Consider the following 19999-nt stretch of genomic DNA (forward strand, 5'->3'; position numbering starts at 1 on the left):
GTAACCATCTGTGTCTCTCCCTCTTCTCTCCCTCTTCCCCTCCCGCAGCCAGTGGCTGGACTAGTTTGAGCATTGGCCCCGGGCGCTGAGGATAGCTAGTTGGTCTGAGTGTCAGCTGCAGGACCTAAAAATAGCTTGGTTGATTTGAGCATTGGCCCCAGATGGGGTTGCTAGGTGGATCCCAGATGGGGTGTATACAGGAGTCTGTCTCACTCTCTCCCCTCCTCTCACCTAAAAAAGAAAAAAAAGAAGTATATGCTAAGGAGACTCAGACAAGTTGGAACTGAGTTTCTGTTCTGGTCCACCAAGGTGGAATAAATCTGGCGCCTAAAGGTGGACTCAAAGCAGGTTAACAAACTCGATTCTGAATAGACCTCTCTTCTCCCGATCTCAAGACAAATTCTCTGACACTTGGTACTGAGGGTGGCTCAGGGCCATGGTTCTCAAGTGTTGGTGTTCATTAGAATCACCTTGTGAAACACCAGATTCACACTGACCCACCCCAGAGACTGGGCATCTGTGCTTGGAAAGCTCTTAGGTCTCGGTTGCCACCTGCACGTGGGCCAGGGAGCTTTGTTTTGTTTCTTGGCCTGCGTTCTAGCTCATTCCTGGAATGGCTTGTTGAGCAAACAACTTGATTCTTCTGTGTCTGCTTCTTCATTTCAAATGAGGCTAGTAATCCTGGCTTTCTCTGCCTCAGAAGACAGCTAGGAAGATGAAAGAAGACCATGAAACAACTTGGAAAACACGAAGTTCTGTGGGAAGGCAAGACATCATCTAGCTTAGTGTTTGGCATGTATTGATTACAGTGAAAAGGTGCTGCCCTGGCCAGGTAGCTCAGTTGGTTGGAGCATCATCCTTATATGCCAAGATTGTAAGTTTGATCCCTGGTCAGGGCACATACAGGAAACAATCAATGAATGCATGAATAAGTGTAACAACAAATTGATCTCGCTCTCTCCTTCTCTTTTTAAAATCAATAAATTAATATAGTTTTAAAAATTAAAGTGCAAAGATGCTGTAAGACGGGTGGCTCTTTGGGATGTTGGAGAAAATAATCAAAAGGAGGCTAGAGGAATTTTTAGGGAATACCGGTTGGTAGGGAGGCAGGAGCAGTGGTGGTCCACCACTTACTCTTTCCTTAAATACTGAGGCAGACAGACCACAGGAGAGCTGCTAGGTAGGAAGTACAAAGTGGGTGACTGAATCTCAGCTCCTTCTTTGTCCCTCAACCCCTAGTCACTTCCATGGACCCCTCTCCCTTCTTGGGGCATGGTTTGCAGACTGCTTGGGAGAAGAAAGAACTCTAGACTGAGAACCACGAACTTGGGCTCTGTCTCAACCATACCCCTGACCTTGGGCAAGTCTCTAAAGCTCCTTGGCCAGAGCTTCCTCCTCTGCAGTTGGACCCTCCAAGGCCTTTGGCAACTCCAAAGTTATCTGAGTTTTCAGTTATCTGTGAAAAGTACTTTGGAAAGAGTTAGAAGCTGGGAAAATAATCAGGTGTTTGGTTGGTAGAGGAGAGAGAAACAGCCTCGGGCTACTGCTGAGGCTCTAGGTGGGGGAGCAGCTGAGGCTGACACCCAGAGAAAGGCTGATGGAAGAGCGGGGTTGGGTGAGAAAGCAGAACTGCTGTATGTGGCACTGGCTTCTCAGATACATGGGCCTTCCCATGGTCTCCGGGGCTGGGCTGATGTAAGCACCCAGGTCTATGTGGGGCTGGGGCGGTGGCCCTGGAAGCAACACATACAGTATGGTACTTCGTGTCCTGGGATAGACCAACATTCATCTTACCAGGTTCTCACCTTGCCTAGGGTGTACTGCATCTTCTGCATCCTCTGCTACCTCTTCCTCCAGGGCCCAATGGGGGCCTTCAATGAGATGCTAGGGAGGTCAGAGAGGGAGGGAAGACACTGTGTTTGATGTTAAAGAATTGAACTGAGTTTAATCAGAGGCTCTCGAAGACTCTGACTCTGACCGTGCCTCCCAGTGGAGAGATCAGGCCCAGTGGCATGGCTGCTTCCTGGGGATGCAGCTCTCAGGCCCAATGGCACAGCTTGTTTCGTTGAGAGGCTTTGTGTCAGAAATTATTTTTAGCCCAGGAAGGAAGGTCACACACAGGGCATGAAGCCATCACCCTCAGTCTTTTTCACTCCAAATTGCTTAGCAGAAGGTCAGGAGCAGCTTGGCACTAAGTCGTACAAACCAAGAAAGAGTAAGGATGTAAATATGTATACATACATGCACACACTTGACTTCTATTCCTGCCTAGGAATGGAAATACGTGGTAAACCCCCAAAGTCTGAGGTCATCATCTCCCTTGGACTATGCAGCCCCCTCACCTCCATCAGGGTCAGGGAGTGTTTTGGAATATTGGAAATGCCACAGGCAGTCAGACCTAGTCTGTTCTTCCCAGTATTGTCACCATCACTGTTATCCTCACCACCACCATCATCACCACCATCATCATCACCACCATCACCATTAATCACCATCACTACCATGACCTCCATCATCACCATCATCACTGCCATCACCACACCACCACCACCATCACCATCACCATCACCGTCATCACTACTACCATCATCACCACCACCATCACCACCACTACCATCATCATCATTACCATCACCACCATCATCATCACCATCACCGTCATCACTACTACCATCATCACCACCACCATCACCACCACTACCATCATCATCATTACCACCACCACCATCACCATCACCATCACCGTCATCACTACTACCATCATCACCACCACCATCACCACCACTATCATCATCATCATTACCATCACCACCATCACCATCACCATCACCATCACCGTCATCACTACTACCATCATCACCACCACCATCACCACCACTACCATCATCATCATTACCACCACCACCATCACCATCACCGTCATCACTACTACCATCATCACCACCACCATCACCACCACTACCATCATCATCATTACCATCACCACCATCATCATCATCATTATCATCATCGGGAGGGAGCAACAGGGACCTGTGGGAAGGGCTGTATTCCCCAGAGGAGAAGCTTTGACCACTGCTATTGGTCTCATGCCAAGCCCTGGGTGACCCATCTAACTGGGGAGCCTCCCAGTACACACATGAGTGGGGAGAGGCTGGGAGCAGAAGCCTCAGGGTCAGGATTATTTGGCTGAGCAGTGGTTTGCAGCTTTGGCTGCACATTAGAATTACCCATGTGCAAGTGACCAAGTGCTGATGCTTGGAGCATACCCTAATTCAATCAGAACCTTTGAGGGTGGGGAGAGGAATGGGACCAAGAACCTGAGGATTTTAGTGCCAAGAACATTGGTTTAGAGGCAGTTTCATCAGGTGGTGTAGACCAGAGCTTCTCAAACTGTAATGTGAAAATGGATGGTTAAAATGCAGATTCTGGTCCAGTGGGTCTGGGCTGGGGCCTGAGGGTCAGCATCTCTGCCAGACTCCCCGGTGGTGCTGACGCTTAGTGTGCTGCCCTCTGAGCAGGCAGGTGTAGAACCCCCTCTAGAGTCAAGCAATCTCCTCTGCAACTCTGGTTAAATGGCCTCAGCCAGTTGCTCACTGTGTAGTGTTGGGCAAGGCATTCAGTGTCTCTGATTCCAGCCCTCTCATCTGTAAAATGAGGATAAGAGTAAGACTTCTTTTTGGAAGCAAGTAAGATTCAGTAAGTTGAGAAAGATCAAGTAAATTAATGTTTTACGTATAAAGTACTTAAGCATTACCTGGCACACTGAATAGCTGTCAAATGTGTCTCATTTGATAAATATCTTGCTGCTCAGAGGACTTTCAGTCTCCTTGGGTTAAACTGAATTCCTTCCACAGATTTCCCCCCAGAAGATGGTGGTGGTGGGATAGATATGTAAGCAAAGGAATCAGGACATAGAATTGTTCAGGTGGTAACAACAAAAAAAAAATTTTCAGGGTAATCTTCAGCTCTCTCATTAAGGGACCACAAATTCTTATTGTACCCAAGTCTCACCTCTTCATAGCATTTTCCATGGGTCAGACAGAGTCCCAGCCCTGGGAGCGCAGGGCGGGGTAAACCTTAGTTCCCGCAATCCCCGCAGGGGTCGTCAAACTTTTGCAGTGCTGGTCAACCTGGTCCCTACCGTGCAACCAAACAGCGCCGTGATTGGCCCATCATGAAAGCTGGAACACCCACTAGTGGGCGGTTAGGGACCAGGTCTACCAGCACTGCAAAAGTGGGCGGTTTTTATAAAAAGTTTGAGGACCCCTGGAGCCTGCAGAGAAGGTGCGTGCAGGGAGGGGCAAGACAGCTGGGGGATGGGGTCTCTCATGGCTTCCCTGTCTCCGCCATGGCATGGGAGGCCCGGGCGAGGAGTGGCAGTTCTGGGTTCCAGTTACCCACTAGCCCAGTGGTTCTCAAACTTTTTGAAGTTGGGCACATTTAAAATCCTACAAATAATTGTAGGTGCACTATATACAAATTTCTGAGAAATATGTTATAATAATTAAGTCAAATATTAAAGAAAAAAAATAAAGTCCAAGCGTGCTTTTATGGCAATTAAACAAAATAAATACGACAAAATTAAATTTATTCTGACATTAAAAAACATTTTTATGTTACAGTTTTTGAGTTATGAATTTTAGATTTGCAAAAAAGAGGGGTTAAAAAAATTTAAAAATGACAAAAAAGTTATCTTTTTATATATATAGATATATTCTTAGTAAGATTTAGTAAATTCAGCTGGTCCCGGCTTAAATGTGTTAAGTTTTTTCATTCTTGTGTTTCTGAGAAACATGAGCCTGATGTGTTCTAGCGATTTCTTCAATGTTTGGGCATATATTTGAAAGGCAAACTCTCATTTCCTCGTCAATACATTGAAGAATTCCTCTCTTTTTACTCTTAATTGTGTTGAGTGCAGAAAACCCCCACCATACATATCATCTTAACTTTACACCAAACAAAGGCTAGAAGAAACTTGCCTCCAGTCTTTCTGGGGAACATGGGGGTAGTGTAAACAATCCAGCACCACAGCTTAACAACCTTTTGCAACCCAATCAGGCTAGTGAGGTGGGGGTTGGGCAGACTGTCAGCTTACAGCCAATTCCCCACACCTCTGTCCCCCAAAAATCTAAACTCCAAAAACCCTGTTGGTTTTTTGGTCCCCAACAGGCACATATTTCTCTAGAATACCATAGGGCGCACCTGGGAATCTTCTAGGGCGCACACTTTGAGAACCACTGGCCTAGCTAGACACTTGGTGTCTTGGGCAAGTCAAAGACTTTCCCTGGGCCTTCAGCCCTGAAATGTGGCCGACAGTAAGGAGGGAGATTTGGATGCAGTCACATGTGTGAAAGTGCTTGGGGAAGCGTTATAGCAATACATAGGGCTCCTTTAAAGGTGCCCTAGCTTCCCGTTCTTCTGAATTCGATAGGTTGCGGCTGTGGGGACTAATGGGCAAACATTTGTTCCTAGTCCCTGGAGGCTCCCCCAGCTTTCAGGGCACAAGGAGTATGAGTACCCCAAGGCAGAAGGGGTATCCTAAGAAGTGGTTGTTTTTTGTTGTTGAGGCAGAGATGGGAAGGCCAGGCTGTGGCCTGAGAGAGGGGGGTGTCTTTATCAGCAGAGAGGAGGGAGGCTTTCTCAGAAAGAATCCTTGTGAGTCAGGGGAGCCTGGGGCCGCCTCAGCTGCCCCAGGGCAGGGCCCTGCGGTCCCTCATTCCCATGAGCAAGCTGTGTTCCCCGTCACAGTCCTCCTCTTTAAACAGGTCCCAGTCTGGCTGGGAGAGGGCAGAAGGGATAGGCTCAACTCTCTTTTCTGACCCCTTCTTCCAAATGAGCTAAACTTGTCCCTTGACACAGGTCTGAGCACAGACTGGGCGCCTAGAGTGCTCACTCCTGCCCTGTTCTCCCCGTGCCTACAGCTTCCCGGCAGAGCCACCAGCCTTTAGAAGGGGATCCCCTCAGGAGAGGTTGGCTAAGGCCACTGGGAAGCCCTGGCCTTTCTAGTTTTGGATATCTTTTCTCTTCAGGCCACGTCCCCTCTAATCTAAGGTAGCAAGGCCAGCAAATGCCTGCCCTTAAGGGGACAGAGTTGGATGTATGACTTAATAAGGCTGGGAGCCACCAGTAATCCCCTGAGGACTGTCATGTAACCTAAGAGGATCTGGCTGTGCACACCTGTTTGCACTCCTTTGCTGATAGCAGTATAAAAAGCACGCTGGTTAATGACTCTAGGAACTGACAGGGCCTCTGCCCTATCTTGGAAAGATCTCCTGGTGAGCCAGGCTGCACGTGCCTGTGTGCCAGCAGGCCTGCCGCAAGGCTGAGGAAGGACTGGAAGGCCTCACCCAGTTTCCATGGCTCCGCAGTCATCGGGACCCAGCAGGAGGTTCTGTGAGGGTCAGGGTGGGAGCTGGGGGGCGGGTGGCAGCTGCTCAGCTCTGCAGCGACAGACGGTGGGTCTGTGACTCCCCTGGCCATGGTCTCTACGTCTTGGGAGGGGGGCAGAGCAGCACCCACCCTGCCTGCTGCTAGGGCAGTTTCATAGACCAGGGAGGGAGGTGCCACTGACACCAGGCCCTCACCTTGTTCCTGGAAGACAGGAGCTAGGTTGAATTAGACTCTTTTGAGAAGCGAAGCCAGTGCCAACCCTGTGAAACTGACCAATCGTGTTCTAATCATTTAGAACTGCAAGTTTCTGCTTCGGGTGGCACAGAAGATGTTGGCAATTTGTTGGAGAATCATTTCTCTGCTGGAGATGCAAGTCTAGAGGAGAAGGAAAGGGCGCTTTATGCAGAGGCGGCCCCTCGAGAGAAGAACCTGCTCCTTCACCCCCCAGATGGCAGGGAGGCTGAGAGCTCGGAGAAGACTGCCACAGGGGCCTCCACCGCTGCCCCCAGCCCAGGCGCTGACCCTGACGCCAGCCTCTCCAATGCCTCAGCCTCAGCTCCCCCCGGGGACCCTGCGGAACCGCCAGGAGCAAGCTCCCTCCCTCCAGCAGGGGCGGGGGAGCCTGGGGAAGAAGGGAGGCCCGAGCTCAGGGAGAGGGAGGGCCCAGCAGAGCCGGCAGAGGCGGAAGAAGGACAGGCTGGGAGTGGCGTGGTCCCTGAGGAAACCAAGGAGGTCCCAGGGGACAGCCCTGCGCAGGGAGCCGCTGCAGGCGCTGCAGAGCCTGAAGGCGCGGGGACCTTTCCTGTGGAGGTAGAGACAGCAGGCCAGGGCATCCCAGGGCCTGGTCAGGGGCCAGAAGGGCCGGCTGGAGTCGTGGACACGGACACAAAAGCCAGGGAAGGGCCTGAGGACCAGGGGCAGCCCAGCCCTGCTGTGGAGACAGCGGGCGCCCAGGAGGACCAACCCCAGGAGGGCCAGGCACCAGGGATGTTGGAGCAGGATCTGGAAGCAGCGTCCTCTGAAGAGGCTGGTGGCCTCAGCAGAGGCGAGGAAGGAGGAGTCCAATCCCAAGAAGAATCAGAAGAGGACAGCGGCCAAGGGGCTAGTTCAGAGGAAGCAGAGGGCACCTCCGAGGAAGCGGGGGAACCCCAGGAAGCAGCAGGAACCTTAAGCCGTGGGGACGAGGGAGCCCAGCTGAGCTCAGAGGAACGGAATCCAGGGCCTGAGGGGGGCGAGGCCCCGCAGGCCGAGGCAGAGGAGCCCATGGAGGGGCTTCAGGGTAGGGGACCCCAGAATTGCTCCGGCACTTGGGCAGCTGCATTCTTCCTGGAAGTCTTGTATGTAGTGGGACAGGCAGGGACAGGGCGGGGGGGAGAGCCCCAGCCAGCCTGGGTTGGTGGGGTAGAGGCCTGGTCCAGGGCGCTTGGCCTAAGGCAGTGGTCGGCAAACTCATTAGTCAGCAGAGCCAAATAGAAAACAGTACAACAATAGAAATTTCTTTTGAGAGCCAAATTTTAAACTTAAACCATATAGGTAGGTACATTCCTTATCGAGGTAGCGCCCGCATGTGGTATTTTGTGGAAGAGCCACACTCAAGGGGCCAAAGAGCCGCATGTGGCTAGTGAGCCGCAGTTTGCCGACCAGGGGTCTAGGGCAGGGGTCCCCAAACTTTTTACACAGGGGGCCAGTTCACTGTCCCTCAGACTGTTGGAGGGCTGGACTATAAAAAAAACTACGAACAAATCCCTATGCACACTGCACATATCTTATTTTAAAGTAAAAAACCAAAACGGGAACAAATACAATATTTAAAATAAAGAACAAGTAAATTTAAATCAACAAACTGACCAGTATTTCAATGGGAACTATGGGCCTGCTTTTGACTAGTGAGATGGTCAATGTCTGGTTCCATATTTGTCACTGCTAGCCTTAACAAGTGATATAACGCGCTTCCGGAGCCGTGACGCGTGTGTCCCACGTCACCGCAAGTAGTACTGTACGTGAGCGAGGCCAGGCTTTGCAGCGCTGCCACATACAGTACTCCACTGACCACCAATGAAAGAAGTACCCCTTCTGGAAGTGTGGCAGGGGCCAGATAAATGGCCTCAGGGGGCCGCATGCGGGCCGAAGTTTGGGGACCCCTGGTCTAGGGGATGCCTCAGGCTGCTCATGAGCCGTGTCTTCCCAGTTTGGAGGGACTCAGTGAGAGGCCACACCAGGGAGGGCCCAGGGGAACCTGGCCAGTTCTGAGTTTGGCCCTCGGGAGCCTGCCCTTTAGGATCACTGATACAGTTGAACACCGACCAGTGCCTTAGCCTGGAGGACAAGGGACACGGTGGCAGGGTCTGAGGCCCTTTGCAGGCTGGTGGAGAGATGTACGGGTGGTAGTGCAGCTTGGGACCCCCCTGGGGACCATGTCAGTGGGCTAACATGTGGGGTCTCCCCTTGAAAACGAGACCATGACAGTTGGGGTGAACTGGGACTGGGGTCAGGATTGCAATAAGAAATCTCAGGCTGGCCGTGTCACTGATGTCCCACAGATATCCACCTGGAGCAGCAGCAGCTGCTGTCTCAGGACTGGGGGCTAGGGAAGGGGAAGGGCAAGGCCAGAGGCATTGGGCAACACTGGGGATGTATTGAATCCTAGGCATGGCCAGGATGTCCATGGGCACATTCACTGAGCATGCTGGCTCAGGCCAAGAGCTGGGCTTTTAGGAGGGAGGAACTGGGGTCAATCTTTACCCTCCAATGTGACTTCCCCATGGTCTCCCTGCAGAATTCAGTTTCCATACCTGTCATCAGCTACTTGCACCCTCCGTGGGGGGTGGGGGGTGGGCCTGCAGCCATCCAGCCCGTCCCCTCTCCCTGTCTTCCCTGTCCTGGGTCTGGGCTGGGGCTGCCTGGGTCCTGAGATGCTCCACAACACACATAGATTCTTTCCTGCTTCCATCCCTGGCGGAACTAGTCTCCCTCTGCCTCACAGGCCCAAGGCCACCCCACTTCTAATTACTGAGAATCCTTTGTGCAGCCACTTGGGTAGAAACAGTCTCCCTGGGGACCCACCTGCAGGCAGTCATGGGCATCTCTTTTTAGGTCAGAAGCAACAGCTGAACCCCTACCCCAGCAGCTCTTGTGCATGCTTCATGGCAGCCTCATAGATCTAATCACATGCTCATGTGATCAGGTCAGTTTGCTTAGAACCCTTCCCTCACCTCCAGTGCCCCCAGGCCACAATGCAGACTCTTGTCCTCCACAACCCCTCACCCACTGAGGCCCAGCCACCCTTCCTGCTAAGCCACTCCTGACTCCTGTCCCTGTCTTCACTTAGTTAACTTCTCACACAATGGATTTCAGCTCACAGGTGGCTGCTCTGGGAAGTTTTCTGAATCCCCTGCTAAGACTTCATAGGCACACTTCCCAGGCCCTTATAGCTTCTGGAATCTTCCCTTCCATGGCCAAATCGTTGCTTATAATTGTTACATTTCTTTTGAGATTATTTCTCCCCTTGCCCCACTAGACTAGGAAAATGCCACAGGCCAGGAGCTGTGTCTGTTCTGGGCACCACTGTATCGGCAGCACGATGCTCTGTGGTCAGCACATCCCAAGTGCTCAATCAGTGTTTGCCGGATACTAAAATGGACCATGGAGAGCCACAGAACTTGGGTCGGCATATTCAAAGTCCCTCCTAGAGACAGAAGTCCATTCAGTTGAACTTGGCAAACACTCTGTCAGCACCTTCCTCAGGCTTTCCCTTGTCCAGGTCAAGGGGGCTTAGAGCCCAGCGTGCTCCTCGCTTTGCTCTAACCCTGCTCTCTGCTTCCCTCCCCAGAAGAGGCAGAGGATGTGAGTGAAGAAGCCCCACTGAGGGACCGCTCCCACATCGAGAAAACCCTGATGCTGGATGAGGACAAGCCGGCTGACGATTACTCTGGTAACCAGAGGAGGAAGGAGCAGGGCCTGGGACTGGGGCTGGGAGAGCCGTGGGGGCCCGGGCTCTGAGGCCAGTGGACACCCCAGGGAGGAAAGCCCTGGAGGTAGGGGGCTTCATGGAGGAGGCATCCACACGGTGTCCAAGGCCTGGGGGCTCTGGTTTGGCAGGGGGGAGGCCAGACAATCCAAGTGGAGGGACCAGTGAAAGGGCAGAGGACAGACCACAGTGCTGCGCTCCAGCCGGTGCCAGCCCCCACACTGTGCCCAGGGAGGGGAGTTAATAGAGCTCATTGCATTTGTTTTGATATTTGACAGTTTATAAAGCCCTTTCATGCCCAGTATTTCATTTCACCCTCATAATAGTTCAAGGCTTTCAGCAGAGTTTACTCTCTGCTTCGTGGAGCTGGTGAGCGCCGGCCGGGAGGGAAGCAGAGCCACCGTGGCGCCCAGCGGGAGAGGGCCACCTGGCGGGGCTCTGACTCTCGGGCCCTCCGCCTCCTCTGTGCCTCACACCTGCTTCACACTCTGAGCTCCGCTTCCCCTGCTGACTCACTTCTCCCTGCGCTCATGCTCTTCCCAGGAAGACGCTTGGGATGTCTGCATCCTCTCTGGGGCACCAGGAAGTGTGGCTGGGGCCAGGGTGCAGGCCTGAGTCCTGTGGGCCTGTTTAGCACCATTCCTCCTTGCTCTCTGAGCCCAAGGCAAATAGAAGTAGAGGTGGGAGCAGAGAAGAAGACGCGGGGTTCTTCTCTGCCTTGGAAAGGGCCTTCGGTTAGCTGAGGCAGTGTTTCAGGGCCCACTACTGAAGAGGGAGGGAGGGAGGAGAGGGTTAGGTTAAAAAGAACTAGCCCAGGAACTGTAGGGGATGGGAAGGGAATGCCTTGGGTTTAAAGGTTTAGAAGGGCTGGGATGTGAACCAACTCCCTCCTTGAATACAAAGACAGTTGCTGGGCTGCAGATGTTCCTGGCTCCCCACTAGGCAGGGCTGGCACTGCCCTGGGAAGTGACCTGGTTCACAGCAGTCAGCAGTCTAGAGTGTGCCCTACCTGACACCTGCCCCTCCCTCCCTCCTTCTCTGTCCCCAGCGGTACTGCAGCGACTTCGAAAGATCTACCATTCTTCCATCAAACCCCTGGAGCAGTCTTACAGATACAATGAGCTTCGGCAGCACGAGATCACAGGTACAGTTCTCTTCCCAAGGCTGGACTTGTACCTCTAACCTGTTCACACTCCCCCACGCCCACAGCATTCCTGGTTCCTGCCAGAGCTTCGTGTGTTGTGGGCTTGAGGACACTGGAGCTGAGCTCTCCTAGGTTCTGGGAGACCCCCGTCATGTCAGCCACCCTCACACTGCAAGAGTACCCCACACTCTGCACGGGGTTTTCTGGAGAACATTTCATTTGTAAGCACTCATGCTTCAGTGGTGCAGTTCTGCTTTCCAAGGACAGTGATACTAGGTTCCTGTCCCCCATGCGCTCAAGGGCCCACAAAGCCCCTGTTTACTTACTGATCATGTCTTAAGTCTCATTGGCTTGAATCTTTCTCTCCTCTTCACTTCTCCCTGTTGGCTTCCCTCAGTTCTGGATTCTTTTTTTTTTTTGTATTTTTCTGAAGTGAGAAGTGGGGAGGCAGAGAGAGAGACTCCCGCATTCCTGCATGTGCCCTACCAGGATCCACCCAACATGCCCACCAGGGGGCGATGCTCACCCATCTGGGGCATTGCTCTGTTGCAACCAGAGCCATTCTAGCACCTGAGGCTAGAGTTGTCCATGCATCTAGGCCATGGAGTTGTCCTTAGCGTCCGGGCCAACTTTGCTCCAATGGAGCCTTGGCTGCGGGAGGGGAAGAGAGAGAGAGAGAGAGGAAGGAGAAGAGGAAGGGTGGAGAAGCAGATGGGTGCTTCTCCTGTGTGCCCTGGCCGGGAATCAAACCTGAGACTTCCACACGTGGGGCCAAAGCTCTACCACTGAGTCAACTGGCCAGGGCAGGTCTGGATTTTTTTAAAAATTGATTTTCAAAGTAATAAAATATGGTATACTTGTTGCCAAAAAATCCCCCTAATTCAAACAGTGTAAAATAGTATACATGGAAAAATAATTCCTTTCTTGATTTCCAACTCCTCTAAATCCACTCCCTGAGGTTCGCTGTTATAATTCCTCATGAATAGATTTCCTCCGCACACATGAGCATATAAAGCATGTCTTTTCCTGTTTGTTTTACAAAGAGGGAATCACATCACAAAACTGTGTGTGTGTAGCTCCTCCTGCCCTTTCTGATCTCTGCGTGGACACACTGCCCTGGAAGCCAGCACCCTACTGAGGGAGAATGGGGTGTTTCCTATTTTCCATCTTTAAAAACATTGCAAGCACTACTACTATAACTGTTACATATTTCAGGCAGATATATTTGTATAATACATTTTTAGAAGCAGAACACAGGAAATTAAACATTTTGATAGTTGTTGCCAAATTACCTTAGGCTGTACCAATTTGTACCCGCAATGACAAGCTATGAGAGCTCGTGTTCCCCCGCAGCGATGTCTATTTAAAGTGTTATTCTTTTTAAAGTGGTATTTGTCTTTGAAAACTTTTTAATGATTGTATCTGCTTGTTTGAATGGTGAGTGGTATTACACATCTTTCTGTGTTAATTGGCTACTTCTGTATTATCTCATGTGATGCCCTTGATGGTTACAAAGTGGTGTTATAGGGCCTCCCTTATTCCTGATTTTCTGAGGGACTGGAGGCCTAGAGAAAAGCTGGGCTACTCAGGGTCACGCAGCTGGAACTAGGGGCTAATAACTCTCCTTCTCAGAGGGAACGCTTTGTTTCAGTTCTCTCTATTGTTTCTTGCAAGCCTAAGAGCAAATGAGCCTCTTTGACTTCACAGAGAAAGTGCAGGTGTTGGTGTGAGGTTGCAGCCTCCCAGTTGCTTTTCTGCCCTCCACGCTTGCCTTCCCCTGCAGCCCTCAGAGCTAGCGGCCAGGCCCCCGAGGCTGGGGGCTGCCCCAGGAATAGCGCTCTGCAGGGAAGGCGCCCTGACTCCAGACCTCACTTTCCAGGCTCCGCTTCTTTCCCCGCCTCTCCCACCAGTGCTGGGACCTTACTGTGTCCTGGGGCAGTCTCCTGCATAACCTCCACTCCTCAGTGTCTCACCTGTGGCCTCCTGCTGTGTCAGTAACGCCTTCTGCTGCAAAGGGCTGAAACAGCAGCCCAGGAAAGCCCTGGTGGTGGTTTGTCTCAGTGGCCAGCTGAAGATCCAGTTCCCCTTGGTCATCTCCTGCCTGGGCTGGGATAAAATAGAGTTTTTGTAGGATCTTAGTACTGTCACTGGGGACACTTGCCACCCCTTCAGCCTGCCTATCCCTTCCTGTCCCCGAGCCAGGGGTTGATGCCCACAGAGATCCCAGTGACTTATGTGGCAGGGCCACAGTGTTTCAGGCAATATGTATGTGCCTGCCACTTACCAGATACCAATTTGGTCTTCTAGGACTTTCTTTCACCTTAGAGAAAGAAAACCAGTGCATCAAGAGGCAAGCTGCAGAGCAAGAATACCGTACTCCTCTTTCTATAAGAAAGAGGGGAATATGCTGTCCATTAATATTGCTTATATATGCATGGAAATGTCTGCAAGAATATGTAGGAGGTGTGGTGGCCGAGGCAGGTTGGGGACAAGGAAGTGAGACTTCTCACTGTGTACCTTTTTATCCTTTGATTTTTGAAACAAGAAATTAAATAAATACGGCCTGACCTGTGGTGGCGCAGTGGATAAAGCGTCGACCTGGAAATGCTGAGGTTACCGGTTTGAAACCCTGGGCTTGCCTGGTCAAGGCACATATGGGAGTTGATGCTTCCAGCTCCTCCCCCCCTTCTCTCTCTCTGTCTCTCCTCTCTCTCTCTCTTTCTGTCTCTCCCTCTCCTCTCTAAAATGAATATATATATATATATATGTATATATATATATAAAAGAAAGAAATCAAATAAATAAAACAAACAATAAATCTAGCCTGACCAGGTGGTGGTACAGTGGATAGAGCGTCGGACTGGGATGCAGAGGACCCAGGTTTGAGACCCCGAGGTCACCAGCTTGAGTGTGGGCTTATCTGGTTTGAGCAAAGCTCACCAGCTTGGACCCAAGGTCGCTGGCTCGAGCAAGGGGTTACTCGGTCTCATATGTGCTGTAGCCTCACGGTCAAGGCACATATGAGAAAGCAATCAATGAACAACTAAGGTGTTTCAATGAAAAACTGATGATTGATGCTTCTCATCTCTCTCCATTCCTGTCTGTCTTCCTATCTATCCCTCCCTCTGACTCTCTCTGTCTCTGTAAACAAACAAACAAACAAACGAAACTCCAATAAATCTAGTGTCTACTGTTTTGAGGGTTATCTATTGGGCAGGCTCAGGGAGACAAAGAAGTCTGGAGAATTTTAGGCACCACTTTATGCAGGGATGACCCAATGTGGTTAAGAGAAGGGTTGAAAGAGGTGGAGCCTGAAAGCCAGCACAGGGGTGGCTGCATCTCGTGTCGAAAGCCTTTCCCCCTCCCCTTTCTGTTCTCTGGTTTTTGTTTTGTCTTGGTTTGGTTAGCTGAGAGAAGGGGAGATAGTGAGGCAGACTCCCTCATGCACCGCAACGGGGATCCCCCTGGCAACCCCATCTGGGGCTCATGCTCAAGTACTGAGCTATTTTTAGCACCTGAGGCTGATGCACCCAAAGGAGCTATCCTCAGTGTCTGTGGGAGGGGAAGAAGGAGAGAAGGGGGGAGGGAAGGGGGAGAAGCAATGGTGACTTCTCCTGTGTGCCCTGACTGGGAATCGAACCCAGGATGTCCATACATCGGGCCGACACTCTATCCACTGAGCCACTGGCAAGGGCCTCCTGCCTCCCTGGTTTTGAAAGCACTGGAGAATTCTGCTTTTCCTTCTAGGGACCCAACTGGAGTGGCCCATGCAGAGTATTCTCTCCAACATTGGAATGGGGCCCAAGAACCAAAGAATTACCAAATTAGTGCTTAGTCTTGGGACCTGGCAAATATGTCATGGACTTTGGAGGCTAATATTTGGAACTGGCCCCAAAGCCCAGGGTCAGGTTGCATCTGAGATGGGATTGTAAGAGGCACAGCTAAGGGGAGGGAGGCTGGGGACTGGCAATGTCAGATTCCAGGCCACCCAAGATTTTATAAGCTTTTCTTGTACCCTTTCTTCTGTTACCAATCCATATAGGAAAGTTTTGACCACTCCCCAAGTGGCTGCTGTCTGCTGTCCTTTTATGAACCCTTCTCTCTCAGATCTAAACCAGCAGGCCTCACTCAGAGTGAGCTCTGCATCAGTGTCTGTTGACTTCACTTAGGGCCTCCTTCTGGTGCTAGTGTGCCAAGAATCTGTGTGTGCAAGGCCCAAATGGTATCTTCTGGTGTCTTTTTTTTTTTTTTTTTTGTATTTTTCTGAAGTTGGAAACGGGGAGGCAGTCAGATTCCCGCATGCGCCCAACCGGGATCCACCTGGCATGCCCACCAGGGGGTGATGCTCTGCCCATCTGAGGCGTTGCTCCATTGCAACCAGAGCCATTCTAGCACCTGAGGCAGAGGCCATAGAGCCATCCTCAGTGCCCGGACCAACTTTGCTCCAATGGAGCCTTGGCTGTGGGAGGGGAAGAGAGAGACAGAGACGAAGGAGAGGGGGAGGGGTGGAGAAGCAGATGGGTGCTTCTCCTGTGTGCGCTGGCTGGGAATCGAACCCAGGACTCCTGCACGCCAGGCCGACGCTCTACCACTGAGCCAACCGGCCAGGGCTTCTGGTGTCTTTTAACTGGGTGATTACCCTTGCATAGCAAGAGATGTGCCACTGATTGCTACACGCTATCTGGTCCAACATAGAATTCCACGACCCAATTAGGTGGACTGTCTGGGATGACAAAGAGTGAAGAATTTTGTCATTCAGTGGTGGGATTCAAATAATTTAACAATCGGTTCTCTGCCCTAATGACCATTTTATGTATATAAAAAAAGATATACCAAAAGATAGTTTATTATTTCATTCATTTAATACTTAAATAATAACAATAAAAGAGGTACACCAAACTAGATTATAAAAGTTTTAAAATATTAATGAAAAAATATTAAATAATACCTGACAAAACAATAAAACTGTTATTTAAGATATTTCCAGCTTGACAAGGCAGTGGCGCAGTGGATAGAGTGTCAGACTGGGATGCGGAAGGACCCAGGTTCGAGACCCCGAGGTCGCCAGCTTGAGTGCGAGCTCATCTGGCTTGAGCAAAGCTCACCAGCTTAGACCCAAAGTCACTGGCTTGAGCAAGGGGTCACTCGGTCTGCTGAAGGCCCACAGTCAAGGCACATATGAGAAAGCAATCAATGAACAACTAAGGTGTCGCAATGAAAAACTGTTGATTGATGCTTCTCATCTCTCTCCATTCCTGTCTATCCCTCTCTCTGACTCTCTTTCTGTCCCTGTAAAAAAAAAAAAGAAAAAGAAAAAAAAGATATTTCCATATTGCTTCTTGATCGGGGAACATCAGCTCACTCATAATATCTCGGGGGAACTTTGGGCGTAACACAAAGTTGAAACAAATGATACTCTGTCACCTCCTGGTTGTTTGGCACTTTTTCTCTTTATGTTATATGTTTACTTATTGAAGTAACAGATGTGAGGGAATTAAAATATAGTATTTCATCAAAGGTATGAGTTTTATGAAATGAATAAATAGATGTTATAAGCATAGTTCTGTTAAATTTTTTTCACCTATGGACAGAATGAACATTACTACAGGCATTTAGAATACGCTGTTGCGCAGGTGAACGTTAAAAAAGAGTAAGTGGTGCTAGAATGGCTCCAGCCAAAATGGAGCTATGCCCCAGATGGGCAAAGCATCGCCCCCTGGTGGACATGCCAGGTGGATCCCGGTCAGGCGCATGCGAGAGTCTGCCTCTCCGCTTCTAACTTCGGAAAAATACAAATACATAAGTAAATAAATAAATAAAATAAATAAATAAATAAGAGTAAGGAATGTATATTTGTGATTTCCACATTGGGCAACTTCCCAGCTGCCCACCTTAGAGAGAACCCTTATTACAAGTGCCATTTTAACAACCAGTTCACTGAACTCAACAAAAAATTAGGTATTAGTTCTGCCAAAGTGGTGCAAACCGGCTGAATCCCACCATTGGTGTCGTTGCTCTGGTGAGAAACTTTGATCGCTCACTTCTGTCTCTGACTCCTGCTGCCCACAGATGGGGAGATCACTTCCAAGCCAATGGTGCTGTTTCTGGGACCGTGGAGCGTTGGCAAATCCACCATGATAAACTACCTCCTTGGGTTGGAAGACACTCGCTACCAGCTTTATACAGGTAAGAGCAAAGTTTTCTTGTGTGATTCTTGGTATTTCAACGTCATATGTAGAATCACTATGAAAAAATCAAAACTGTATACCGTATTTCCCCATGTATAAGACGCCCCATGTATAAGATGCTCCTTAAAGTTCGGGCCTGAAATTTGAAAAAAATTATTACATAAAGTTATTGACCTCAAGTTTTTTTTTTTTTTTTTTTTTACAGAAACAGAGAGAGGGATAGAGAGGGACAGACAGACAGGAACAGAGAGATGAGAATCATCAATCATTAGTTTTTCGTTGAGCATTGCGACACTTTAGTTGTTCATTGATTGCTTTCTCATATGTGCCTTGACCGCAGGCCTTCAGCAGACCGAGTAACCCCTTGCTCGAGCCAGTGACCTTGGGTCCAAGCTGGTGAGCTTTTGCTCTAACCAGATGAGCCCTCGCTCAAGCTGGCGACCTCGGGGTCTCGAACCTGGGTCCTCCGCATCCCAGTCCAATGCTCTATCCACTGCGCCACCGCCTGGTCAGGCGAAATTCATACAACTCTTCATCACTGTCAAAATTCCCATCTATTAGCTTGTCCTCATCTATGTCTGTTGATGAATCACTGTCTTCATATATTGCCTCGTCCTCAGTTCCATCTATGGCATTGGAAATGCCACAACCACTGTATAAGATGCACCCAGTTTTTAGACCCCAAATTTTTTGAAAAAGGGTGCATCTTATACATGGAGGAATACGATATGTGTCTTTAAAATAATAGTGAAAATCACATACAAGAAACCAGCAGCAACACTCATGTCAATAGCAGCATTATTCATGGTATGTAAGGAGTGGACACAACCCAAATATCCATTGACGGATGAGTGGATAAACCAAATGTGGGCCATTTATATAGTGTAATATTATACAGCCTTAATAAGTATTTAAGTTCTGATACGACTACAACATGGGTGAACCTTGGGTGCATTGTATTTATACAAAGTGAAATAAACCAATTTGTCACATGATTCCACTTATATGAGGTCCCTACAATCATGACATTTATAGAAACAGAAAGTAGAAAGGTGGCTGTTTGCCAGGGGCTGGGGAAGGTAAGAATGGGGAGTTAATGTGTAATGGACACAGTTCAGTTCGGGGTGATGAAAAAGTTCTGGAGAGGGTGGTAGTCATGGGTGAATGAATGTACTTAATGCTACTGAACTATACACCTAAAATGGTTAAAATGGTAAATTTCATGTTATACATGTGATCACGTTAAAAAAGCTGTCACTAGCTTAGCAAATATAGTATCTGATTCTTGGTGGCCAACCCTCCCTGAAATACTTTTTTTACCCACTTATTTTGCAGTAGGTCTCCTTCCCAGAGATGACTGTGCTCCTACTAACCTTGTGCCCACATGTGCAGGTGCTGAGCCCACCACCTCCGAGTTCACGGTCCTCATGCATGGGCCCAAGCTAAAAACCATCGAGGGGATTGTCATGGCCGCTGACAGTGCCCGGTCCTTCTCACCCCTTGAGAAGTTTGGCCAGAATTTCCTGGAAAAGCTGATTGGCATCGAGGTTCCCCACAAACTTCTAGAGCGGGTCACTTTTGTGGATACACCAGGCATCATTGAGAACCGCAAGCAGCAAGAAAGAGGTAATTTAGCAGTCATTTCTGATCAGGGTGAGCTTTGTCTTAGAAAACTGTTTCCAGCCCTGGCTGGTTTGCTCAGTGGCTGGAGCATTGGCTTGGAGTATGGATGTCCCAGGTTCGATACCCGGTCAGAACACACAAGAGAAGCAATCACCTGGTTCTCTCCCCTTCCGTCTCCCCCTTCTCTCCCGCTTCCCTTCCTGCAGACAGTGGCTCAATTAGTTTGAGCGTTAGCCCTGGGCACTGAGGAGAGCTTGGTTGATTCGAGCATCAGCCCCAGACAGGGGTTGCCGAGTGGATCCTGGTTGGGGCACATGCGGGAATCTGTCACATCATCTCCCTTCCTCTCACTTAAAAAAACAAAACTGTTTTCATCAGTGGGAGTTAGGCAGACAGGGGAGAAGAAATGTGGCCAGTGTTGTCTAATACCAGGGGATGTGTTCTTTGCTTCCAGTCCCTTCTTGTTGTCACTGTGGTGTCACTTAAGTGTGGAGTACCTTGTTCTTTTACCCCTCCAAGGACTGATCTGGTTTGGAGGTGGTCATTATTTTCCCAGGAGGAGGCTGATCTTCTCTTAAGTAGTTCTTCTAAGTCCGCGCTGGGGCTGAGCTGCCTTTGGGAGGCGCAGGCTGCCCTGGCTGAGCAAGGGCCCACACTAATTGGATCCTAGTCCAGGTGTACTTGACC

At 49.9% G+C, this 19999-nt stretch overlaps 1 protein-coding gene across 2 annotated transcripts in view; it reads left to right on the forward strand.

The window, feature by feature from the left end:
* The window catches only part of SRL (sarcalumenin), a 46355-nt gene that overhangs the window by 21750 nt on the left and 4606 nt on the right, over positions 1–19999 (forward strand). Inside the window, exons 2-6 of one of the 2 annotated variants that reach the window (XM_066275069.1) lie at positions 6686–7669; positions 10220–10321; positions 11406–11501; positions 17571–17687; positions 19082–19315. In XM_066275069.1, the coding sequence (XP_066131166.1) occupies positions 6686–7669; positions 10220–10321; positions 11406–11501; positions 17571–17687; positions 19082–19315 (1533 nt within the window). The remainder of the gene's footprint in view (positions 1–6685; positions 7670–10219; positions 10322–11405; positions 11502–17570; positions 17688–19081; positions 19316–19999) is intronic. The other variant, XM_066275070.1, reaches the window with a different exon arrangement.

This window comes from Saccopteryx bilineata, chromosome 4 (assembly GCF_036850765.1).
Source record: "Saccopteryx bilineata isolate mSacBil1 chromosome 4, mSacBil1_pri_phased_curated, whole genome shotgun sequence".
Lineage (NCBI taxonomy): Eukaryota > Metazoa > Chordata > Mammalia > Chiroptera > Emballonuridae > Saccopteryx > Saccopteryx bilineata.